This window comes from Petaurus breviceps, unplaced genomic scaffold (assembly GCF_028583685.1).
Source record: "Petaurus breviceps papuanus isolate PSGF00001 unplaced genomic scaffold, PetGlider_PUasm1.0 151, whole genome shotgun sequence".
Lineage (NCBI taxonomy): Eukaryota > Metazoa > Chordata > Mammalia > Diprotodontia > Petauridae > Petaurus > Petaurus breviceps.
The window spans coordinates 14,645,620-14,669,521 of record NW_027185712.1 but is presented as its reverse complement, the minus strand read 5'-3'; the positions used below and the strand labels follow the sequence as shown (position 1 = coordinate 14,669,521).

Here is a 23,902-nt window from a genome sequence, read left to right as displayed (position 1 = left end):
TATATATATATATATATATATATATATATATATATATATATATATGGCTATATCAGAGGTTTTACGGGCGTATGAATACATATGTGAATGTGTGTACATATGTTTACAAGTATACATAGATAGAGGGCACAGGTCCAATTTAATAGGAAGGGATGATACTTAAAAGGTGAAATTAAGAGGTGAGAGAGGAATATAATGAGAGCAGATTGAGAGAGACTGAATGGGTTAAACTATCTCATTTAGAAGAGGCATGGGAAAGTGGTTACAATGGAGGGGAAGAATAGGAAGGCAAAAGGGAATGGGTCAGCCTTATTTTCATTGAATTTGGCTTGGGGAGGGAATGAAATACACACTAAATAGGGTATTTCACCCTACAGTAGAGTAGGGGGGAAGGGAATGAGAGGGGGGGATGATGGGAAGGGAGGACAAGCTGGGGGTGAGGAAAGTTGGAAGCACCCACTTTTAAAAAGCAATGGAATCAAAGTAGAGAATAGAACAAGTGGGAGGTGGGATAGGAGGGAGGGAAATATAGTCAGTCTTTTACAATATATCTACTATGTTAATTTTTTCATTAGCTACACATGTACAACCTATACTGAACTGCTTATCTTCCCAGTAATGGTGGGTGACAAGGGAGGAAGGGAATGATTCTGGAATTCAAAGTTTTAAAAATCAAATGTTTCAAATTATATAATACATATTATTTATAATATATATGTATATATTATATAAATAGATAATTTATATTATAATATATCACATAATATATTATAATATAAACTATATTAACATATAATACATATTAATACTATTTTACATGTAATTGGGAAATAAGATATACAGACACTAGGGCATAGAGATCCACCGTGCCCTACTAGAAAAGTCGAAGGGGGTATGGGAGAAGATATGGTAGAAAGCAGATTGGAGGAGGGGATATCCTGTGGGATTGCTATTTTGGGGTGGTTGATAGGAGAAAAATGGGGAGAAAATTTGCAACTCAAAATATGGTCGAAATGAATGATGTAAATCAGAAATTAATAAAGCATTTGAAAAATGAAAAAAAAAAGAATAAAAGAAAGAGATAAGAGGGGACTAAAGCCTGTATTTCTGCAAAAACTTTGCTTGCACAACAGTGGAGGGCAATTTTCTTTGCATTAAGATTTTATCTAGAAACTTTTAGATGCCTATCAATTGACCAAATATAGGTAGAGAAAGCCCCCCCCCCAAAAAAATGAACAATGAAGAAGGCCTTTTTTATTGTCTAGAGCAAAAGCAGTTTCTGAAAGGGTAAGTCCAATTGGACAAGCACTTATTTGTGACTGTATGTGACATGAATTAACCTAAAGTACAAGCACTTTGTACTTTCAGCACAGACAGCTAATAGCCTGACTGCAGGCAGACTGCCTAGCCCCTGGAGCTATCCAACAGACTAATAATGATCAAGAAATCTAATGAGAAATGATGGTAAGTGATTTGTTCTACCCCAAGACTGCACGAATAGCTACATAGAATCCAGTGGAAAGTAGGAAAAGAGACTACCAACAAAGCTAGTGCCAGCACAGGCGAACATTTAATGTTGGTGCTTATGATTGAATGCCATTTGGTATAGTAATTCTCACCACCCAAAGCAGATTGTGACCCATCTATGAATGAGGTAAGCCCTAGAGAGTTGCTAGGGCCACAGAGAGGCTAAATTACTTGTTCAGAATCACACAGTTTCATAAGTGAGATTTGAACCTAGATCTTTTTCCAGTGCCTTCTACAGCATCTCCCACTTTACAGGTGCTTAATAAATGCTGATTGACTGATTCATGATTTCAAGCCCAGCACTCTAAGCTGTGCTATTTTGCCAATTGTATTATAGTTCAGAGCAAGTATATTTGAGTTGTGATGGTTCCTAAATTCCTGCTGAGTAACTATCAAAAGAATAAATAGTAAGGAGGTAGTCTATCTTTTTGGAATCTGACAGAGAGCCTACTAAGATTTGGCAAACCTAATAGTCATTGTCTACTTTTGATAATTCCACTGGGAAGTATTGGTGATTAACAGAAATAATCTAGAAGCATTGATGGGCATAATAAAGTCCTAGTTAAGAAACTGAAGACTTTGGTGGCGTGGGTGGCATTTTTATTACTGCTGACAATTGAGAGTGGAAGCTTCAGAATAAAAAGGTGAATTTAAGAAGCAAACAAATGGTTAATAGCAATGGTATCTGAGAAAAGGATTTGGATTTCTGAATTGTAGATTAAGGCATACAAATGATAAGTTCTTTAGGAATGCAGTGCATATGATGAGGGATGGTTAAAATAAACTACCAATAGTCATTTGCCTAAAGATAGTTAAGTGTAATAAAGATTGCTCTAAACTGACAGTGGACTGGGGACAGGTGTGGAGGGGGGGTGTAGGGTAGAGGAGTGGAGTGGGCCATGTAAGGAGTAGGAGAGGGGGTATGGGGCATGGGAGCAGAGGAGCTGATAGTGGTAGTACAGACATCATAGTAAGAAAAATATTGGCAGGCAAGAGGACTTCTTATTCTCAGGAGACAATATAAAGAGAGAAACAGTTTAAAAAAAAACCCTTCCATTTTCTCTTCTCATATTCCCAAAATATGGGTAATAAGTTGAACTATATAATTTAGTGAATGGAAGTAAATTCAGCCTCATAGATGTAACTGAGACAGGCAATGTGACATCATGCCTATAGAGCTGATATTGGAATCAGGATAACTTCACATTTATCTATGATATATACTGGCTATGTCACTATCCTCTTGTGAGCTGGGTAACTCTTTAAGACGTTAATTTGTGATCAAGTTACTGTTCTATATGGGTAGAGGTTGTATTGTAATTAAATTTCCTGTATTTCTCCCCTTCCCCCCCTCCTACCAAATATTAATACTGAGATAACTTGATGGCATGTGAATCAAAATGGGAAGCTAGACATTGAAGAGTTACTCAAAAGGAACATATTAGTTAAAAGGGGTATGAAATAGGGGAGGAGAGGAAGAGTGGAAGACAATAAGCATTTATTTGGCACCTACTCTATGCCAGGCACTGTGCTAAGCACAAATATTATCTCATTTGATCCTTACAACCCTGTGATGTAGGTGCTGTTATAGTGCTGTTATTATCCCTTTTTTATAGTTGAGGTAATAGAGGCAAATAATGGTTATGTAACCTGTCTAGGGTCGCCCAGCCAGTAAGTGTCAGTGTTGGCATTTGAACCAAGGTATTCCTGACTTCAGGCCCAGTGCTCTATCCACTGAGTTTTCTTGCTGCCTTGATAGGAATAGGATTGTATTTTATGGACACATACTTTTATAAGGAAATTTATGATCCAAAAAATCCGTGATGAAAAGCTTTTGGATAGAGAGGTGGAATGAAGAGAGTAACAAGAAGTAGTGCAGAGAGCCCTCTTCCTCACCGCACAACTCCTCCAGACAGATCTATAAAATCTAACAGACTGAACCCTGTTTGGGAAATGCAAGAAAACAGTCATTTTTTTTGTCCTAGTTTGCCATAGGGAGGTCTAGATATTTCTAGAGGAAAGGATTAGGCTGTATATCATGGAAAGAGTCTCAGGACCATACCCTTCAGAGCATTTCAGATCAGGGAAAGTATGCATTAGGGCAAGAAAAGGTTCCAGATCTAATATGAAGGGACCTAAACTTATGTAGGGTGCAGGTCTACATGCCCAATTCTATGTCATAGATCATGGGCAGCCTGAGGAGGGAGACCTATGTCTGAGGTAGTATTCCTGGGTAAGGAGCAATGATGGACCCTAAGCTTTGTACTGAATGAGGAACAAGTTCAAAGGCAAAATATAGCTGTGTGGCTCAGAGCCAAGGAGTGCAGCAGGTTCTCCATTCCAACTTCTAGCCCAGTCTGAAATCCTCAGAAGATTAATCAGGACAGGAATCCCAGACCAAAGGGGAACTAGCATTTCTGTCACTCTGAAGCAGCCAAGCATTCTGGCTAGATGATAGGGGCTCACTTTCACAGCAGTCTACAGCACCTCCAAATGGGGTGAGCCCTGAGACCTATGGCTCATACCCAGGTCAGAGATGTGTAGAACTCAGATCAAGGGTACAGTGATCAGACTTTGCTTTGAATCAGATCACTTTGGGAATGCTGAAAGCTTGCAGGTGCCAGCCCTTAGCTGTCTGTGAGAAAGTGGAATAACATAATACTCAGTGCTTCAAGAAAACAGGATTAGCTTAGTCCTGTAGAGCCTGACTCCAACATCATAATTCTAAGTCAGGAAGTAAGCTGGAAGATTGAGCAAATGAAAAAAGAATGACCATAACAAACTATTATGGTCACTGGGATGCTCAAGAAAAAAAATCCATAATAAAAGAATGGTTCCAGGGGGTGGCTAGGCGGCACAGTAAATAGAGCACTGGCCCTGGAATCCGGAGGACCTGAGTTCGGGTGTGGTCTCAGACACTTGAAATACTTACTAGCCAGGTAACCTTGGGCAAGTCACTTAACCCCAATTGCCCTACCTTCCCCCTCCAAAAAAAAAAGAATGACTCCAACCTATGTGTAAGCAAATCTTTGAAGAAGAACTTAGCTTGGGTACAAATCAGCTAGAATTCCTGGAATAGATGAAACAAGAGTTTAGAAAGGAGATTAAAAATGTTTTTTTTTTAATCAATAAAATGAGAGCTCTAGAGGAAAAATTTTGAAAAGAAAATGCAACTAGAAAGGGAATTAGCAGTTGGCAAAAGAGGTACAAAATCCTTGCCTAAACAACAAATTCCTTGAAAATTCCAGTGGACCAAATAGAAGCCAGTAGACTCCACGAAACTTCAATAAATACTAAAATGAAGTCAAAAGACTAAAAACAAAATAGAAGAAAATTCAAGATTTCTCATAGCAAACACAACTGACCTGGAAAACAGATCAAAGTGCGATAATTTAACAGGCTATTGTTAGAGGATGTGATCTGGAAGAAGATCCAGCAAAGGAGACAGAAGGAGCAGTATTTGAGACCTCTTCTTAAGTCAAAGGTTTCTAAGTTTTTAATGCTCTTGGAAGCACAAATGTACTAGTATTCTTAGTAAAGCATCTATAATAGTTTTAAAACACTATTGCCGTGTTGTGGAACTAACTCTGTTTTCTCTTTAAACATTGGGTTTAGAGAATATACAGATTCTTGAACTCACAGATAATTTTTAAAAATCTTAATGTAACCTAGAGTTTTACAAACCCTTCTATTCCTCAAAGCTTTTACTAGGAAAAACTTAACACGTGCAGTATTGATTTTTTTTTTCACTATTTTTATCTGTCCACTGTTGTGGTAAGCAAAAGTAGAGAGTGGATCATCTCTTTCTTTTAAACTGAACTAGTTATAGTAATTTATATCAATAAAATTAATCACAGTGGAATAACTTCTTTCTCTTTCCCTGTACTTAGCCAATTTGATGTACTTTATGAGATTTAAAAGGGACAGTACTTAATTGTTCAGTCATCAAGTGCGCTAAGCACTGTGCCAAGCTTTGGGGATACAAAGGCAAAAGAGAAACAGTTCCTGTCATCAAGAGTCTTGCATTATATCCTGGAGACTACATGTGCGTGTCTGTATACACATATATGTGTGTGCATACACACACACACATAAATAAAAGGCAGTCAAACCTCTTCAGGCCATCATCTCTACATTTCTGTTTCCTTCAGCCTGAGAATGGACTCTCTGTAGAGCCACCCCAGGCTTTGATAGCTCATCTTTGACTTTTGTCTTGCTCAGTTCTGGTCTTCTGTACTTCTAGGACATCTCAAGCCTTGCCACTGTTTAATCTCTTTCCCTTCTCTCAACTCCTCTGCTCCCCTTTATGTCTTTCATTACAGTGCAAGCTCCTTGAGGGCAGGGCCTGTCTTCCTTGGTTTTATTTTTTGTCTTCAGTGCTTAGCACCATGCTGGCACTTAGTAAGCACTTAACAAATGTTTTATCTCTCTACCTAAAGTAGATGCAAGCTAGTTTTGGGGTCCTTTAATCTGGAGGTTCATTCAGTAAAGGCTTCATGTAGAAGGTAATGCTTGAAGGGCGTTTGGAAGGAAATGAAGGATTCTTAGAGGTACAGCTGAGTTGGAAGTGCATACCAGGCATGGGGAACATCAGTGTAAAATTGAAATGGGAGATAATGCGTATGAAGAATATTAAGAGAGCATAGAGTGTGCCAAGGGAGGCATTGTGTGATAAGGCTAGTAAGGTGGATTGGGACCAGCATGTGAAGAGATTTAAATGCCAGACAGGGGAATTGTAATGGATACTAGTAATAATGGGTAGACAGTCATGCCTGTATCCTGGTCTACATTTGGAGACTGAATTTTATTTGTTGGTAGGATATCAATGAGCTTAAAATCTAGGAGTTAATTGAATAATTCTAGAAAAAACAGACTGCAATTTCCAGTGATGTAGTTTTACAAATCTAATTTGGTTTCACAGAATCTGACTTGGAACTCAGAGGCCATTGTGTCCAACTTGTACCTGACTGAGAATCTATTCTGCAGCAGCTCCAGCAAGAAGTTTTCCAGCCTCTGCTCAAAGAGCTCCAGAGAGCCGGAGCTCCCTACTTCTCAAGGCAGCCCTTTCTACCTTTGTGCAGCTGTAATTTTGAAATTTTTCCTGTCAAGACTAAATCTTCCCCTTGGCGATTTCTACTTTTTGTTCCTATAAATAGATTGTTTAATTTGTCTGCCCATGACAGTCAGATATTTGATGACAACTATCATAAACACTAGGGGAAGTGGTGGGGCACAGCTTGGTGGTGTAGTGAATAGAGAGACTTGAGCATGGAGTTCACATCTGGTCTCAGACACTTACTAGCATTGTGACCCTGGGAAAGTCACTTAACCCTGTTTGCTTCAGTTTCTTCATTGGTAAAATGAGCTGGAGAAGGCAATGGCAAACTGCTTAATTATATTTTCCAAGAAAACCCCAAATGGATTTGTAAAAAGTCATACATGAATCAAATTATTCAACAACAAAAAATCATATACTCCTCTAAGTCTTTTCTCCTTCAGGATAAACAACACCAGTTCTTTCAACTGAACTTTGTATGACTTATTCTTTAATTCTTTCACCATTCTGATAGGACTCTTCTGGAAACTCTCCATATTATCTATGCCTGATAAAGTACAGTACTTAGACCTGAACACAGTATTCCAGATGTTGTCTGACTAGTACAATGCATAGCAAAAAATCTTTCCTCCTTTGTTCTAGACAGTATGTCTCTGAGTATAGTCTATAGAAAAACAAAAACAAAAAATGTGGTTCAGTGAAAACGTTACTAGATATGGAATCAAGAGTTGATTTTGCATCCTGACTTTCCCTTGTTGCCTGTGTGACCTTTTTCAAGTTATTTAACCTTTCTAGACCTCAGTTTCCTTTTCTGTAAAATGACTTTGATAACTTGTAAAGTCCATTTCAGATTTAAATGTGTGGTACTGTAGTTTCTGTTTTGGTTTTTAGTTTGGTTTTTTTCACCACCCCAAATATTTTCCATTGTAACAGCTGTCTCACTGTGCTGAAAAGGCAAAGTTGATTTTTTTTTAATCCAAATTTGGAATTATACCTTTGTCCCTATTAAATTTCATTTTATTTTATTCGCTTATAATTTTATTTAAAAAATGTTATTTTATATGGAGAGCTACCATTTCTCCTTCCCCCTTTCTCTCATCACCACTGAGAAAGCACAAAAAGCAAATCCTGTGTTTCAAATATGTATAGTCAAGCAAAACAGAATCCTGCATTGGCTTTATTTTATTTTAAAAAAATTAATTAATTTTCAGTTTTCAACATTCACTTCCACGAGATTTTGAGTTCCAAATTTTCTCCCCATCTTTCCTACTCCCCCACTCTAAGATAGCGTGCATTCTGATTACCCCTTCCCCCAATCTGCCCTCCCCCTTATCCCTTTCCCTTCTATTTTCCTAAAGGGGAAGATAGATTTCCATACCACATTGACTGTATATCTATTTTCCCAATTGCATGTAAAAACTATTTTTAATATTTATTTTTAAAACTATGAGTTCTATATTCTCCCTTCCTCCCTCCCCAGCCACCCTCACTGAGAAGGCAAGCAATTCATATCCGTTATATATGTGTAGTCATGCAAAACACTCCCATAAGAGTCATGTTGTGAAAGACTAACTATATTTCTCTCCATCCTATCCCACCTCCCATTTATTCTGTTCTATCTTTTGATGCTCTCTCTCCTCAAAAATTTTGCTTCTGATTGCCCCCTCCTCCCATTTGCCCTCCCTTCTATCGTCCTCCCCTCTGTTACCGCCTTCCCCTATACTTTCCTGTAGGGTAAGATAGATTTTCATACCCATTTGACTGTATATGTCATTCCCTCCTTTAGCCAAATTTGATGAGAGTAAGGTTCACTCATTCCCTCTTACCTCCTCCCTCTTTCCCTCCATTATAAAAAGCTTTTTCTTACCTCTTTTATGTGAGATAATTTACTCCATTCTACCTTTCCTCTTTTCCTTCTCCCAGTACATTCTTCTCTTTCCTCTTAATTTTAGATATCATCCCTTCATATTCAACTCACCCTGTACACACACACTCTCTGTTTCTTTCTCTCTATATATAGACACACACATACAGAGATGTGTGTTTGTATATATACACGCACACATATATATACATACACATATATTTATATATAATACTCATATTTTATATATATACACACATTGCATACATACATATACATATACATACATACATACACACATATATATATATATATATATTTAAAATTTTTTCCCCCTCCAACTACCCTAATACTGAGAAAGGTCTCATGAGTTACAAATATATTTTTTCCATGTAGGAGTGTAAACAGTTCAACTTTAATAAGTCACTTATGATTTCTCTTTCTTATTTACCTTTTCATGTTTCTCTTGATTCTAATATTTGAAAGTCGTATTTTCTATTAAACTCCAGTCTTTCCATCAAGAATGCTTGAAAGTCCTCTATTTCATTGAATATCCATTTTTTCCTCTGAAATTTTGGTGGGCAGGTGATTATTCATTTTCATCCTAGATCCTTTGACCTCTGGAATATGATATTCCAAGCCCTCCAGTCCCTAAGTATAGAAGCTGCTAAATCTCATGTTATCCTGTTTGTGTTTCCACAATACTGGAATTATTTCTTTCTGGCTGCTTATAATATTTTCTCCTTGACGTGGGAACTCTGGAATTTGGCTATAATATTCCTAGGAGTTTTCCTTTGGGGATCTCATTCAGTAGATGATCAGTGGATTCTTTCAATATCTATTTTCCCCTTTGGTTCTAGAATATCAGGACAGTTTTCTATGATAATTTCTAGAATGATGATGTCTAATGTCTTTTTCTGATCATGGCTTTCAGGTAGTCCAATAATTTTTAAATTATCTCTCCTAGATCTATTTTCGAGGTCCGTTATTTTTCCAACAAGATATTTCACATTGTCTTCTGTATTTTTGTTCTTTTGGTTTTGTTTTATAATTTCTTGATTTCTCATAGAATCATTAGCTTCCATTTGCTACATTCTAATTTTTAAGGAATTATTTTCTTCAGTGAGATTTTGGACCTCCTTTTCTATTTGACCAATTCTGCTTTTTAAGACATTCTTCTCCTCATTGGCTTTTTGGACCTCTTTTGTCATTTAGGTTAGTCTATTTTTCAAGGTGTTATTTTCTTCAGCATTTTTGGGGTCTCCTTTAGCAAACTGTTAACTTGTTTTTCATGATTTTCTTACATCACCCATTTCTCCTCCCAATTTTTTCTCTATTTCATTCACTTGATTTTCAAAATCCTTTTTGAGCTCTTCCTTGGCCTGTGACCAATTCATATTTTTCTTGGAGGCTTTGGATGTGGGAGCTTTGACTTTGTTGTCTTCTTCTGGTTGTATGCTTTGATCTTCCTTGTCACCAAAATAAGATTCTATAGTCTTGTTTTTTCCCTTCTATTTGCTCATTTTCCCAGCCATTTCCTTGACTTTTAGCTCTTTATTAAGATCTCTGCTTCTAGTGTGGAAAGTGAATTGTTCCAAACTTCAGGGGTTTTGTGCAGCTGTTTTCAGAGCTATTTCTGGGGACCTGTAAATTTTCAGTTCTCCCAAGGTTGTATGGTCAAAGGAGAGATGTTTACTCCTCTCCTGGTCAGTGCTCTGGTCTGTGAGTGACCACAAGCACTCTTTCCTGCTTTGGAATTGCTGCCACAGGCTCCACCATGTCAGCACTCTTCCTCTCTCCAGGACTGCCCCCCAGGACTGCGATCCACATTGAAGTATGGGCAAAGGAACAGAATTCTACCTCAGTGGCAGCAAAGAGATCCCTGGAATCCCTCTCAGATGAGTCCTGCCATCCCCCCATTGTCTGTGGGCTGAGAGCTCTGGAAGCTGCCACCCACCCTGGGACTGGGGCTGGACTAGGCTCTTCTCTCATACAGGTCCAACAGACTTTTCCCATTGACCTTCCAAGTTGTCCTTAGTGTTTTGGTGTTGAGAAGTCTGGAAACCACCACAGATACCAGTGATTCAGTCCCCTGAGGCCTCCTCTGACCCTGTCTGTGCTGTTGTGGCCCATGCTGGACTGTGTTCTTCTCTCATACTGGTGCAACAGACCTTTCCTGTTGACCTTCCAGGTTGTCTTGACCTGGAAATTTGTTTCACTCTGTCATTTTGTGGGTTGTATTGCTCTAGAATTTGTTTAGAGTAATTTTTTACAGGGGATTTTGGGGGAGAGCTCAAGGAAGTCGCTGCTTTTACTCTGCCATCTTGGCTCTGCCCCCGTTGGCCATATTTTAAAAAAATGTCTTGCTATGAACTCTGAGACCATTGCTTACTAGGAGGTGGATAGAATGTTTCATTATGAGTCTTCTGGAATTGTGGTTGGTGGTTTATTGATCAGAGTTCTTAACAAAGAATATGTGCAGTTTAATGGCTTTTTGAGAATAGTTTCAAGTTGCTTTCTGGAATGGCTAGACTACTTCAAAGCTCTGTATTAATGTACCTGTTTTCCTACAATCTCTCCAGCATTTGTCATTTTTATTTTCTGTCCACTTTGCCAGTCTGATGGGTGTGAGGTGGAACTTCAAAACTGTTTTAATTTGTATGCCTCCAAACATTAGTGAGTCAGAGTATTTTTTCCCCCTACTGCTAATAGTTTAGACTTCTTCCTCAGAAAAATACTTGTTCATATCCTTTGACCATTATAAGTTGGAGAATAAGTTTTATTATTATGTATTTGACCCAGTTCTTTATACATCTTAGACATGGGAACTTTGTCAGAAAAACTTGCTGCAAATATTTTTCCTGATGTCCAAGTTTTCTAATTTTAGTTGCATTGGTTTTGTTTGTGCAAAACCTTGAAATTTTTATATAATCAGAATTCTTTATTTTCCCTTCTGTGATCTCTCTGCCCTTCCCCTTACCACCCTGCTGTGCTTTGGTCATGAACTTTTCCCCATCCATAGATCTGACAAGTAATTTCTTCCCTTGCTCTTCTGATTTTCTTATGATGTCACCTTTTATGTCTAGCTCTTGTACTCATTTGGAGCTTATCATATTATATTTTGTGAGATATTGGTCTATACTGAGTTTCTACCAGACTGATTTCTAGTTTTCCCAACAATTTCTTATCAAATTTTGAGTTCTTGCTCTAATAGCAGGAATCTTTTAGTTTTTCAACATTATGCTACTGTGCATATATATACTTGCTTCTGTATATATTGTGTATCTCATCTGTTCTACTGGTGGACCTCTCTATCTGTTATTCAGTATCAAATTGTTTGATTATTGATTTGTAATATAGTTTAAAATTTGACATAGCTTCTTTCCTTTTTTCCCACTTTTCTTCATTGATTCCTTTTGATATTCTTGACTTTTGATTCCACCAGATGAATTGTATTATTTTTTTCTAGCTCTCGCTAAAGTAATCCTTTGAAGTTTGATTGGTGTAGCACTGAATAATTAAATTAAATTAGTATTATCATTGGCTTAACCTACCCATGAGCAATTAATATTTCTCCACTTATTTAGATCTGTCTTTGTTAAAACATGTTTTGTAATTGTGTTTACATAGTTCCTGTGTATGTATCTTGGCAAGTAGACTTTCTGCCCATCATTTTACTCTGTTGAGAGGTATCTGAATCCTGACAATGTTAGGTAACAGATTGTGGACCTGGGGAGAGAGTATTAACCATGTCATAGTCCAGGCAAGAAATTTGTTTGAAAGGGTGAGAGATTCAAGATTCCTAGGAAGTATTAGAGTGTAACTTGTAACAAACTTAAACCAAGGTCCACCTTTGGATTCTGTTCATAGAGCATCAGAGGTGTGATGTGGTAATCAGTAAGATAATAACTTTTATATAGTACCTACTGTGTGCCAAGTAATAGTTTGCTAAGCACTTTATAAATATTATTTTATTTAGTCCTTACAAAAACCCTAGGAGGTAGGTAGTATTACCATCTCCATTTTACCATTTTACTGAGAGAACCATTGACCATCAATTTATTGATTGCTGGCTAGGCCAGTTAAATAAGTTGATTATTAATTACCTAGAAACAGTTTCTCAGGGTTTTCCTTTGTCTTAATAGACATTTAAGAAATATTTATTGACTGACAGCCATTATGTGTCAGAAGTGGGAGTTGAACTGAGGTATTGTCAGATAACACCAACTATGCCAGTTGTAGAGTAGGAGATACAGGAGACCTTCTAACATTTGCAGGTTCATGTGATCCAGGCAGATGGGAAGACAGGATCATAGTCATAATAAGGGGTTAAATTGGCTTACTTTATTCTATTCTTCTTAAAGGGGTTTGCTGATAATGGGAGCACTAACTCCTATTGCATCCCCTAATTACTCTTCTCTCTGGGACAGGCGAGAATATAGTAGGAGCTACAATTCCTATAAATCCCCTAAGTCTTGATGGGGGCCAGTCAAGACTAACAAGCATTAACAAATACCCCCAAGCCTTGATGGGGGTCGATCAAGGCACACACAGCATTTCAGCTTGTGCATTCCCCCCTAAGCCTCAGTGGGGGCCAGTTGAGGCAAACACATATGCCCACTCCTCTTGTGCATTCCTATTCCCCCCTGACCATGCCTACTTGATTTATAGGCTAACAAGGCAGTTTGCCAGCAATAGCCTCACAAGTTTACACTAACTTTAGCAATATCATGGTGACTTAACACAGTAGAAGTGCAGTAGATGTTTGCCAGCTGAACTCAAATGTTTACATCATTTTAAGATTATAATATTATGTGCAAGTATAGTGGAGATGTTTACAAACCATGGACCTGGGAACTAGAGATTGTTATGGCCATGGAACTATTATCTATGATCCTGGGAACTGTTATCTAAAAAAGAATAACAAAATCTACCTTACACACACTAAAATCCTTACATACAGGTATTTTGGGCAATGAGGCTGCTACTCTATTCAATATACTATATCTCTTCCATGGCATCATTAAATATGAACCAACAATTTAATAATGTGAAAAAAGAACAATATGTTTCTCAGGTGCATTGAAGGAAGTGTGATGTTCAAGGTCTGAGACCTTTTTTTTTAGAATATTTTGTCAGTTTTAGTTTTCATGTATTAAAAAAAGATATGAAGAAATGAGAGTTCATAGATAAGTGATTAAAATGACTAAAGCAGTGTTTCTCAGGGGGGTCTGTGAACTTGAATGGGGAAAAGTTACATGTTTATTTTCACCAACCTTTAATTGAAATGAACATTTAATTCTGTTATGAATTAAAATTAAAAAAAAAAAACATTCCACAAAGGGGTCCGTGGGTTTCACTAGATTGCCAAAAGGGTCTATGACACTAATGAAGTTTAAGAACCCCTGGAATAAAGGGTAAAATGAGCTTTTATGAGGAGAGGTTAAGGGAATTATTATTTAGTCTAGAGATAGAAAGGCTAAGGGTGACTTGATTCATCTTTTGGATATATGAAGGGGCTTTTTGCAAGGCATGTGCATAGTGCATATGTTTAGGAAACTTAGCAATAAGAAATTGGCTTAATTAAATTAAGGAAGATTTTTAGGGTTGTTATAAGGTAGAGTGTTATGTAGAGCAAAAAGCCCTGGATTCAACATAAGGAGATCAGGGTTCAAATCCTGGTCTTGCCATTTATAAATGGATAATTTTTAAGCAAATCACTTGTGGACCTCATTCAGTAAAATGAGAGGCTTGGGCCAGATCATCTTCAGGGTCCTCTGCAGTGCAAATATCCTTGGCTCTTATGAGGATTAAATGGGATAATGGATATAAAGCTTTTTGCAAATTATTGTGTCATATGTGAGCTGCATTATTATAGTTAACATCTTGGCTTTTGGGGGAATTTAATAGTGAAATAAAAGTAATTGAGAGAGGGCGTGCCATGTATCTCCAGAGATCTTTAATTGGGAGTAAATCTTGGATGGTTTAGAGCAGAGGTGTCTCAACACATGTGGCCCCACTAACAAGTGTGACCCAAACCAGATTTAAATGTAATTGGGAAATATTTAACAAAATCAATAAAAGTATAGTAGAACAATATTTGGGTTTTTTTTTTTGCCTTTTTTCTGAGTCATCATGTGGCCTTAGTGACCCTTTTTCTATTTGAGTTTGTCATTACCAGTTTAGACAGCATCATTGTAATAATTGACATTTACATAGCTACCATATGAGGTAGAAGCCATAAGTATTACTATCCCCTTTTTACAGATAAGTCAGAGAAGTTAAATGATTTGCCTATGGTCACTCAGCTAGTAAACATTGGAAGTGAAATAAAAGCCATCATTTCTTCTGACTCCAAAGCCATCACTCTTTCACCTATTTTGCACTGCCTCACATTCACATGCCTCAGTGATGGGAGCTAGCTACCTCTTAAGGTTTTATAGATAAATACAAAAAACTGTAAATGTTGTCATAATATCATGTATTTCTGTTTCTGTTTAATAAAAAATTTATTTGAACTGTTTGATTGTTATAACTATATTTTAATCTTTTCTTGGGCACAGAGGATAACACTGTATATACATTGGTAGTAAGTAGAGTTTTTGTGAATTTTGCCTAGCAATGTTGAAAATGGAGAATATTCTTTTCATCTGGAATGGTTATATTCAATTCTCTGGGAAAGTTTTTCCCCAGATTTAAAGATTTGGTGAATTGGTTGTATGGCAAGAAAAGTCAGGGTCAGTTATATTTGTTTGGAAAATGAATGATGCGGTAAAATATAAAAATTTGTTCTCATAAATATGAGTTTCTCTTTAAACATAATTTCTTATATTGTTTCATTTTACTATTCATCCTGAAGGTTCAGAAAAAAAGCATTATATTTTGATAAGGTATAGGTTTCACTGAAGCTCTGTGTTCAAAAAGAAAATAAAATGCAAAATTGTAAGCTAATCCTGGACACTAGTGCCTTTCTTGATGTTTATTGCCCTGTTCTAAGAAATCTAAAAAGCCTCCAGTATGTCATATCTTATACCTATTCTGTCAAATAATGCATAGCTTCCTAATGAATACTAATGTACTTACTCATTTGAGGGCAGGGTTCTTTTTAAGGCTTAGATGCTCTGATTTTTCCCAGAGGACAGCTTGATATTTCTGTCTGACATTGCTGAGAAGAAAAATAGAAAGTACAGCACCATTAGTTTCCCATGGTAGAATTAGTAGAACATTATTATTTTATATTTATTCTTTTCCTTTTTGTTTTAACCTAATCATATTTTTATTTGATATAATGTACTTTTCATTGTAATAGGAAAGTTAAACTTTAATTCTTCATAGAGGGTTGAGATTTTTTTCCTCAGTGGAAGCCTGTATGGCTTTAATTGAAACATAACTGTTTTTACTGGTTTCAAATTTTAAAACCAGAATGAATAAAAGAGTATTTGAAACTATATAAAAATATGAAACTCGTTCTTAATCCAGAAAGTAGATTCTCTGATTTCTAAAGTTCAGAGTAATGTGGACCACTTAGGATTACAGAATAAAGCATTTGAAAAACACATGTTGAGATTCTGGAAGAAAGTCTAGTTTCCATAGTTCACAAATTATTTCAGGAAGATATGAATGTATATGTTATGGTCTGAATTTAGTTTTTCCAGTGTGTCCGGTCATCTAAAAGTTTTATGTTTGTAAGAAACAAAAGAAGGAATTCTGTTTCTACAGTATTAACAATACTCCCAGCTTTGTAGGAGTGATAACAGGATATATGTCAGGGGTGACTGGTTCTAAAGGGAGCTGTGACCTAGTAGAACCTGGCTTCTGATCAAGTAAAAGGTCAGAAGCTTGTATGCATGCTTAACCAACTGTTTAATATTATCCAACATACCCTCAGAGTAGAGCTAGCTGATTTAAATGCACATGCAGTGCGTGACAAAGGGGACGAAACACATCTAGAAGAACATGGAATAGGCGGTTCAGGAAGTTACATCTAGTCAATGGGGAATGTGGGGGGAATTTTGAATCGGGATCAGGAAATAGCCTTGTATTAGTCCTAGCAAGTGTGCTCCTTTAGGGAGTTACCCATTCACAAGAATGTAAAATAAAATAAGAGCTTTCCTAGCTTCAACAATGAGTATTGTTCTTTGTATAGCAAGCACACTTCTCACATTTTCTTCTTGGATCTCTTAGTTTCCAAAGCACATGTAAGAAGGATACAGTGACACTTAACATCTCTGCAGGGTTGGGGAACCTGTGGCCTTGAGGCCACATGTGACCTTCTAGGTTCTTGGGTGCAGCCTTTTGGCTGAGTCCTAGTTTTACAGAACAAATTCTTTTATTAAGGGGATTTATTCTGTGAATAGCTGTTTAATTGATCTCACAGCCAACTCAGGTAGAATAAGAGGTCTAGTTTTTGGTATCAATCTTTACCTTCTCTGACACACAAGCTCATTCCTTGATGATTTTTGAATCAAGATTTTCTTTTCCTTTCTCCATTATAGGGCATCTGGATACATATATTGCGCCATATGGATGGAAGTAATTTCTTTTGGACTTGATAGGCTTCATTCAGATTTATCCTAGGGCTATATCCTTCTGTATGCAAAGTCTGGAGAGCCAAGAGTATATTTGCATGTAATTTGCATGTATGTGCTATACAATCCATTCTCAGGCAGTTTTGAAATTAAAATTGCTTTAACCCTTAGGATTTGATATGCTGATATTTTTTCTTGCATTCTCCAACTTACCCAAATTAATGGTCCCAAATCCTGAGACCTAAACTCAAGAGTGTACTTTACTAAACAGAGTTGAATCTGGGAGGAGTTAAGACAAGGATTACTTTTGTTGGTCTATCAATTATTGCTCTACAAAACTCTGTAGAAAACACTAGCTTTGACAGTTGATTTGTTTTTACTTGGTTTAGCACTTGCTATACAAAATATTTTATCTCTAACATTTTCAAGTTTTGAGCATTTGATTTCTGACATTTTGTAAGGAGAAACCAATGCTGCTCTTTGTTGTAAGTAGAGTAGCCATGTTTGAAGTGGTTTTGTATGGGTGATCTGTTTTTAATGATACTCTTTGTTATTGTGAATACCCTCAAGCATTTCTGTTTCTGGCTAATTATATCAAGGTGTTATCATCTGAATATTACAGTTTTACTGTAATTTGCTGTAAATTACTGAATATTTAAAAGTTCCAACATTTGAAAAATTCAGGTCATTTTTAACTGCTCTTAGAAGCTTTTCAGTTTTGGTGATCTTAAATATGACAGTTCTGTTGGTTTCAGAAATCAAAATATTTGACTCCTGTTTTTCTATCTGTTTAAAAACATGCCAAATGACAAAGTAACATTTCCGTTACAGTGTTCTTAAAGGGAATATTATGTACAGTATTATGTACATTAGTTATGAATTGAATAGAAAATAATCACTTGTGGACAATGAAATATAATTTTTTTACTAATCTGAATATTAAGATAAAATTTGAAGATTTGTTTTTCCTAAATATTATTTTCATTCAGCATCATGAGCAATGTACTTTAATTATGTTTTTACCTCTTAATTTTATAACAATCCCAATAATGGAGAGGTCATATATTGGGGATGATCTTATATCATCTTTTCTCTTTCTTTTGTACTCAGAATAATCTCATGTCCTCATAGCTTTGATAAAAATCTGTATATTATTGCATAGTAATAGAGTATTAGATCTGGAAAAGACCCTGCAAAAGACTGTACATTCCATGTTTCTCATTTTACAGATGAGGAAACTGAGGGTTTGAGATTGATTTTCCCAGGGTCACAACCAAGTTAGGAGAAGGGCCTGAACAAGAATCCAGGTCTTTTGAGTTCAGTCTTTCTACTCTTTCTACTACAAATGATGCCTTTCAAATCTTTCACTTTTGGGATAGGCCTAGTACTAGTGCCCTGTTAGTTCAGATTTAATTTTGGGGTCAAATAAGTCACTAATAAGTCATTGAAGAGTTAATAATGACACTTTACTTTATCCTAACACATTAAGCACATGTAAGAAAGGATACATTGAAACAATGTCAATGCAGAGGTGGGGAATCCCTGGGCTCATCACACCCACTTAATTACAGTGTTTGGAGTGATAGTGGGAAGAATACTGGATTTGGAATTGAACCTGAGTTTGAATCTTTAGCAATTTGCTTAATTTCTTTGGGCCTCAGTTTCCTCATTTGTAAAAATGAGGGGTTCTATATAAACTCTAAGGTCCTTCTAGCTCAATTTTGTGCTATTATGATTTCTTCTTGTCTAAATATACATAGCTTACTATCTTTAAAATTTTTAATTGATCTCACAGTCATCCTGGGCTTTTGCCTGAGGTCTAGTGTTTGGTATCAATGTGTAGCTCTGTCACACAGGCTCAGAATATCAAAATTACTTGTGGTTTTTTCTCACATACCTGTTGTGAAATTGTTCTTTCTCTTGGTATTTATTGTTTTTTCTCTTTCTATTTTGCCCCTACAAAAGGTATGCCTGGTTCAAATCTTGGGCATTCTATTTTCCATCCATCAGAGTACCTAACACCCTTCAACTTGAACATTCTCATTTTTTCTCAAGTAGAAAATGTTACTACACTTAACAATGCCCTCTCCATGTTCCCCCATCTTTCTCCCCCCCTCTCCTTTTCTCCCTCCCTCCCTCTCATATACTTTATTAATTTGTTTCTGTGATGTTGGCAAATCATTTATAGATACAACTTCGGTGCAAGTTCAATACCAAAGGCCTGTTTTAATTCAAAAGTGAATTGCAATTAGAAATGCTATCTCCAGGTGGCAGGGCTGGGTCTTGGTCTTGTAATTCACAGTTTTTGCTGAGAGATGTATTTGCCTAAGATAAAGATAAATTACCCCATTATTTTTCCAAATAAAAATAGGACTACTTGTTAAAAAAGAGTAAGTATAAGAATAAACAAAATAGTAAATTTTAGGTATAATTTGGTACTTTTCTCATTAATTATTCCTGTCTAGTCTTAATCTTTTTCACAAACTAGTATTAGATTGTTGTAGTTTCCATAGTTTCCTGGGGAATGTGTATTACTTCAGGGTTCCAAACAAACTTTACTGTTTCACTAGGGTTTGTTTGAAATCATTTCAATGTAACAAATACTGATTAAGCATAAAGACACTTTGGTGCTTTCTGCTAATCATTTGGAAGGTTTTTGCTTGGTTTTCAGATGACCCTAGTCAGCACTCAGGTTCTAATAGTTATGTCTTCTTTCTAAAAGACTTTTAAAAAAATGTAAAAAAAAAAAAAGCTTATAGTCACTAGTTTTTTCTTCTGCTTTACTGATAATAACTTTATCCCTCTGTATCCTTCTAATCAGAAGAAAATAATTTTCTTTTCTCTCTTAAAAAAGACAGTAGTCTTCTCTTCCCATTGGCAATCTGCTGTTCACAGTTACCCTAAGTGTTACAATATTTCTATAAAATTGTAAAGTTTATACATTAAATGCTTCTCTGCAGATTCTGTTAGCAGGTTCTTTTCACTTTTACAATTGGCTTTGGATACAAAATGTTTTACCAAGAGAATCCTTTAGAATTTCTTTCTTTTTTCTCTTTTTTCCTTTTCCTTACTATCCTCCTATCCTTTCTTTTCTGCTTATCTTCTCTCTGCTGGCAGTATAGCTGCTACTTGTGGACCAAATTCTGCTGCTGATCACATTGAAGCTTTGGTATGCTCTTTTTTCTGATCTTTTCTGTTTGCCCCTCCTTTGGTGTCCTCCTGGTCTCATTCCCAGACCAGATGCTCACTATCTTGGTACCAAGTTTTTTTGTGGATGCCCAATTAGAATTGGCTCTGTTGAAGCTCAGAGCACCTGAGCCAAAGTGATCTATCAGGCTCAACCTCGAAGCAACAGGATTATAGGTGTTCACCTTTATACTTGGTCAGAATCAATTTTGAAAAGAACTTGATTCTTTTTACTACAGATTGTGTGTTTCTCTGAACAACATTCAAACACAAAACTTAACAAGGTTTTAAAACAATTTAAATGGTTGTTTTTTCCAGTTATTTCTTATTCTTGCTGCCCTGTCATTTCCTACCAAGAAATAAATTCTGCTCCCCATCTAAACTGAAAAACATGCACACAAAAAAATTTAAATAGCTAGCATTTATATAGCACTTTAAGGTTTGCAGAACACTTTACATTTACTACTTCATTTGATCTTTACATATGAAATATGTGAAATAGATGCTATTATTATCCCCATTTTACTTATGAGGAAACTGAGGCTGAGAGACTTGTTCGGAGTTACACAGCTGGTGCTTGAGGCAGTTTTCAGATTCATGCCTTCCTGACTCCAAGTCCAACACTTTATCTGCTGCACCATTTTCCCATTAATGAATATTCTTATTAAGTAGAAATGTGTACATGCTAAATTCAACTGTCATCTATCTGTGAAACCTGAAGAAACAACATACCTAACAACAGCTAAAAAAGAGAATGATTTACAAAATGAAAAAAAGAAAACTAGAATGATTTATATTTGCTCATAAAATTTTCTTTAGAAAGTGTTATTTAGGTTAGATTTATAATTTTTGTTCTGTGTTATGTACCTACCTTTAGTTAGTTGGGTTGTGATTTGCACACTACTCTCATTAGTGAAATAGATTATAGATCTGTTGAAATATTGAAGTAGTCTGCCATAAATCTTTTGAAATTTAATAAATACTAGCCCTATCCACCAAATCCATGACTTAATGAAACCAATATGCTTCTTTTAAGAAAGTAATTTATATTCATACAAAATATCAAGTCCAGAGAATGCCCCAGCATCCATAGCATCAAGTTAAGTTTCTTCCATTATATGAGGATTTTCCTTTTTTAGTTTTTAAGGAACCAATAGAGAGGATGAAATTGAAAGTTAGAGAGCGAAAGGGATGATTTGGGTAGGCAAGATATAGGAGAGTTTGGGATAAAGGGAAAATGTGGAAGGGGTTGGCCTTAGTGAGGAAGAGGGTTGCCCTTTTTATAAGAACTTGGAGCAAAGAAGGAGAGATTTCACTATGAACTCAAAGGAGATTGATATGTCTAATAGGGAATGGAGAGGAATTCATGACAAATGACTTCTATTTTCTTAAAAAAATATGACAAAGTTCTTTGCAATGAGGGAGTGGGGAAGGGATGGTATGGGTGATTGGAGGGGAGAAAATGTATAGGACAACAGATTTAGGGAATTAGATAGGAACTACTTAGGAAGAGCAAAAAAAAAGTAAATAAAAAGGTTAAAAAAAGTAAAAAAAACACAAATCAAAGGTCAGGAAGAATAAGACCAATTAAAAAAAAAGAAATAAACAACTGAGGGCTTCTTTGAGGTTAGATTAAATTAGATTTAAAGTTCTCTAGTGCAGTTCTCTTATTTTTGCAATTAAGGAAACTGAGACAACATAAATATGTAGAGGATTTATTTAGCAATTTTGTTTGACTTCCCGTGCATCAGCACAATGAGTGAGAACAGAAAATGTGTATGGTACAGGTTAATTCTGGGTTGAGCTTTGAAAAGGGACAGAGATTGGGGCAACTAGGTGGTTCAGTGAATAGAGCACCGGCCCTGGAGTCAGGAGGACCTGAGTTGAAATGCGACCTCAGACACTTAACACAAAACTAGCCATGTGACCTTGAGCAAGTCACTTAATCCCAATTGCCCTACCTTCCCCCCTCCAATAAGAAAAAAAAAGAGAAAAAAAGAAAAGGGATAGAGATTTGAATGCAAATAAGACTAGGGAGCAAAGGACTGGAGTATGGAGGACATTATATAGAGAACATAGATTTTCTGCAGATTTAATGTTTTTATTATCTATTTTAATTATATAATAAGATCTATTTAATTATATAACGAAATTGTAATTCATGTGTGGTAGTAGTTACTGATAAACAGAACTCAAGACTGAGTTCTTTTGGCACAGTATCATATTATTATTGTTATTCATGTAATGAAAAGTAGATCAATATTAAGCTCAACACAATACCTCTTAGGACAGTCTCAAAATTTCCTTTTTTTGTACTTACAGAGATTAGTCTTTTTTTTTTTTAGTTATTATGTCCATGTGTTTCCTATATCTTAGTGCCTAAGCTGTTCCTTTTTGTTGGGATTGAGTGCAAAGAAGTTTTAGGGTTATACACTAACAATGAAAAATTACTTCGTAACCTTTGTAATCCTTCTTGGATTGAAAATAAATTCATTGCCAATCTTTCCTTATATGAATGTTATCTTTTAATTGCAGCTCAATTCTTCATATGCTGCAGAGAAATGTAGATGTCAGTGCCAAGAAAAAAAGTAACATTATACATACATATTGGGTTAAAACATTTCAGAGATGAATATGTTGTTTATTACATAGCCAGAATTTAAATAAAAGTGTGGGAAAATCTAAATCAGAAATAAATTGATTACACTTTCCTCTTATAATCCAGCAAAGTAGAATATATGCTTTTTAAATGAGAATTTATTTTTTTCCTGGTTGGTAATTGGAGACCTGTGTCATACCATGTAAGACTTTGTAATTTTGAGGCACTTCTGATGATGGAAATCATTCTTCACATAAAATCACACACACACACACACACACACACACACACACACAGTTAAAAAGTAGGAGAAACTGCCATATGAAAGTCAAATTAGAAAAAAAGAATATGATTATATTGAATGTAAATGTTTCCCCAAAGAATTTAACATATGGAAACCTTTGGAATAAGTCTAGTTTCTGTAAGTCACAGCTGTGTGAATGTAATTTATTTCATTCTAACAGATTTTTTTTGGGGGGGCCATTTCTTTCAGGGTAAGTGAGGAAAAGGAAGTGACAGAAGAACGACTAAAAGCTGAACAGGAGTCGTTTGAGAAGAAGATCAGACAGCTAGAAGAACAGAATGAGCTTATCATCAGAGAAAGGGAAGATATCCTTTTGAAAAGTCCTTTTTTTCTGCCTGAAAATGTAGACAGGTTCATTCTTTCTTTGACAAACTGTGAACTACAGAGAAATGATTGTTATAATTTAAGTAGGGAATAAATCTGCATGTGTTGCCATTCCCAGGCAATCAGAGAGACAACTTGTCAGCATGGGCGGCTGCTTCCTTTGAGCTTGAAATGGCCATCCAGCTGTTCCACCAAAGGCATTGTGCTAGGAAATAGATTTTTGTCAATGGAAATTGACAGTAAGAAATTTGGGTGTTAAATTGTAGTTTGGGACCTTATTATTTAATCCTCTCATGTTGTAATTGAGATGGAAGGCTTTTCTAACTTAGTATTCCATATCTCTGAGAGTCCTGAAAAGGTACAGAAGGAAGTTGTGAGTTGTAAGAATAAAATCTGGATCATGACTTGTTGATGTATAAGTGACAAATGTTTCGAAAGCAACATTAATACAATCAGAATGCTTCTATAAGTTGGGGTAACGGTTAGAGAGGGCCTGAGTAAGTGGGAAGGTAGC

At 36.0% G+C, this 23,902-nt stretch overlaps 1 protein-coding gene across 3 annotated transcripts in view; it reads left to right on the top strand.

The window, feature by feature from the left end:
- Positions 1-23,902, top strand: part of KIAA1328 (KIAA1328 ortholog) — a 512,616-nt gene that overhangs the window by 33,527 nt on the left and 455,187 nt on the right. For all 3 annotated transcript variants that reach the window (XM_069075688.1, XM_069075694.1, XM_069075679.1), the window contains exon 5: positions 23,254-23,369. In XM_069075688.1, coding sequence (XP_068931789.1) covers positions 23,254-23,369 — 116 coding nt within the window. The remainder of the gene's footprint in view (positions 1-23,253; positions 23,370-23,902) is intronic.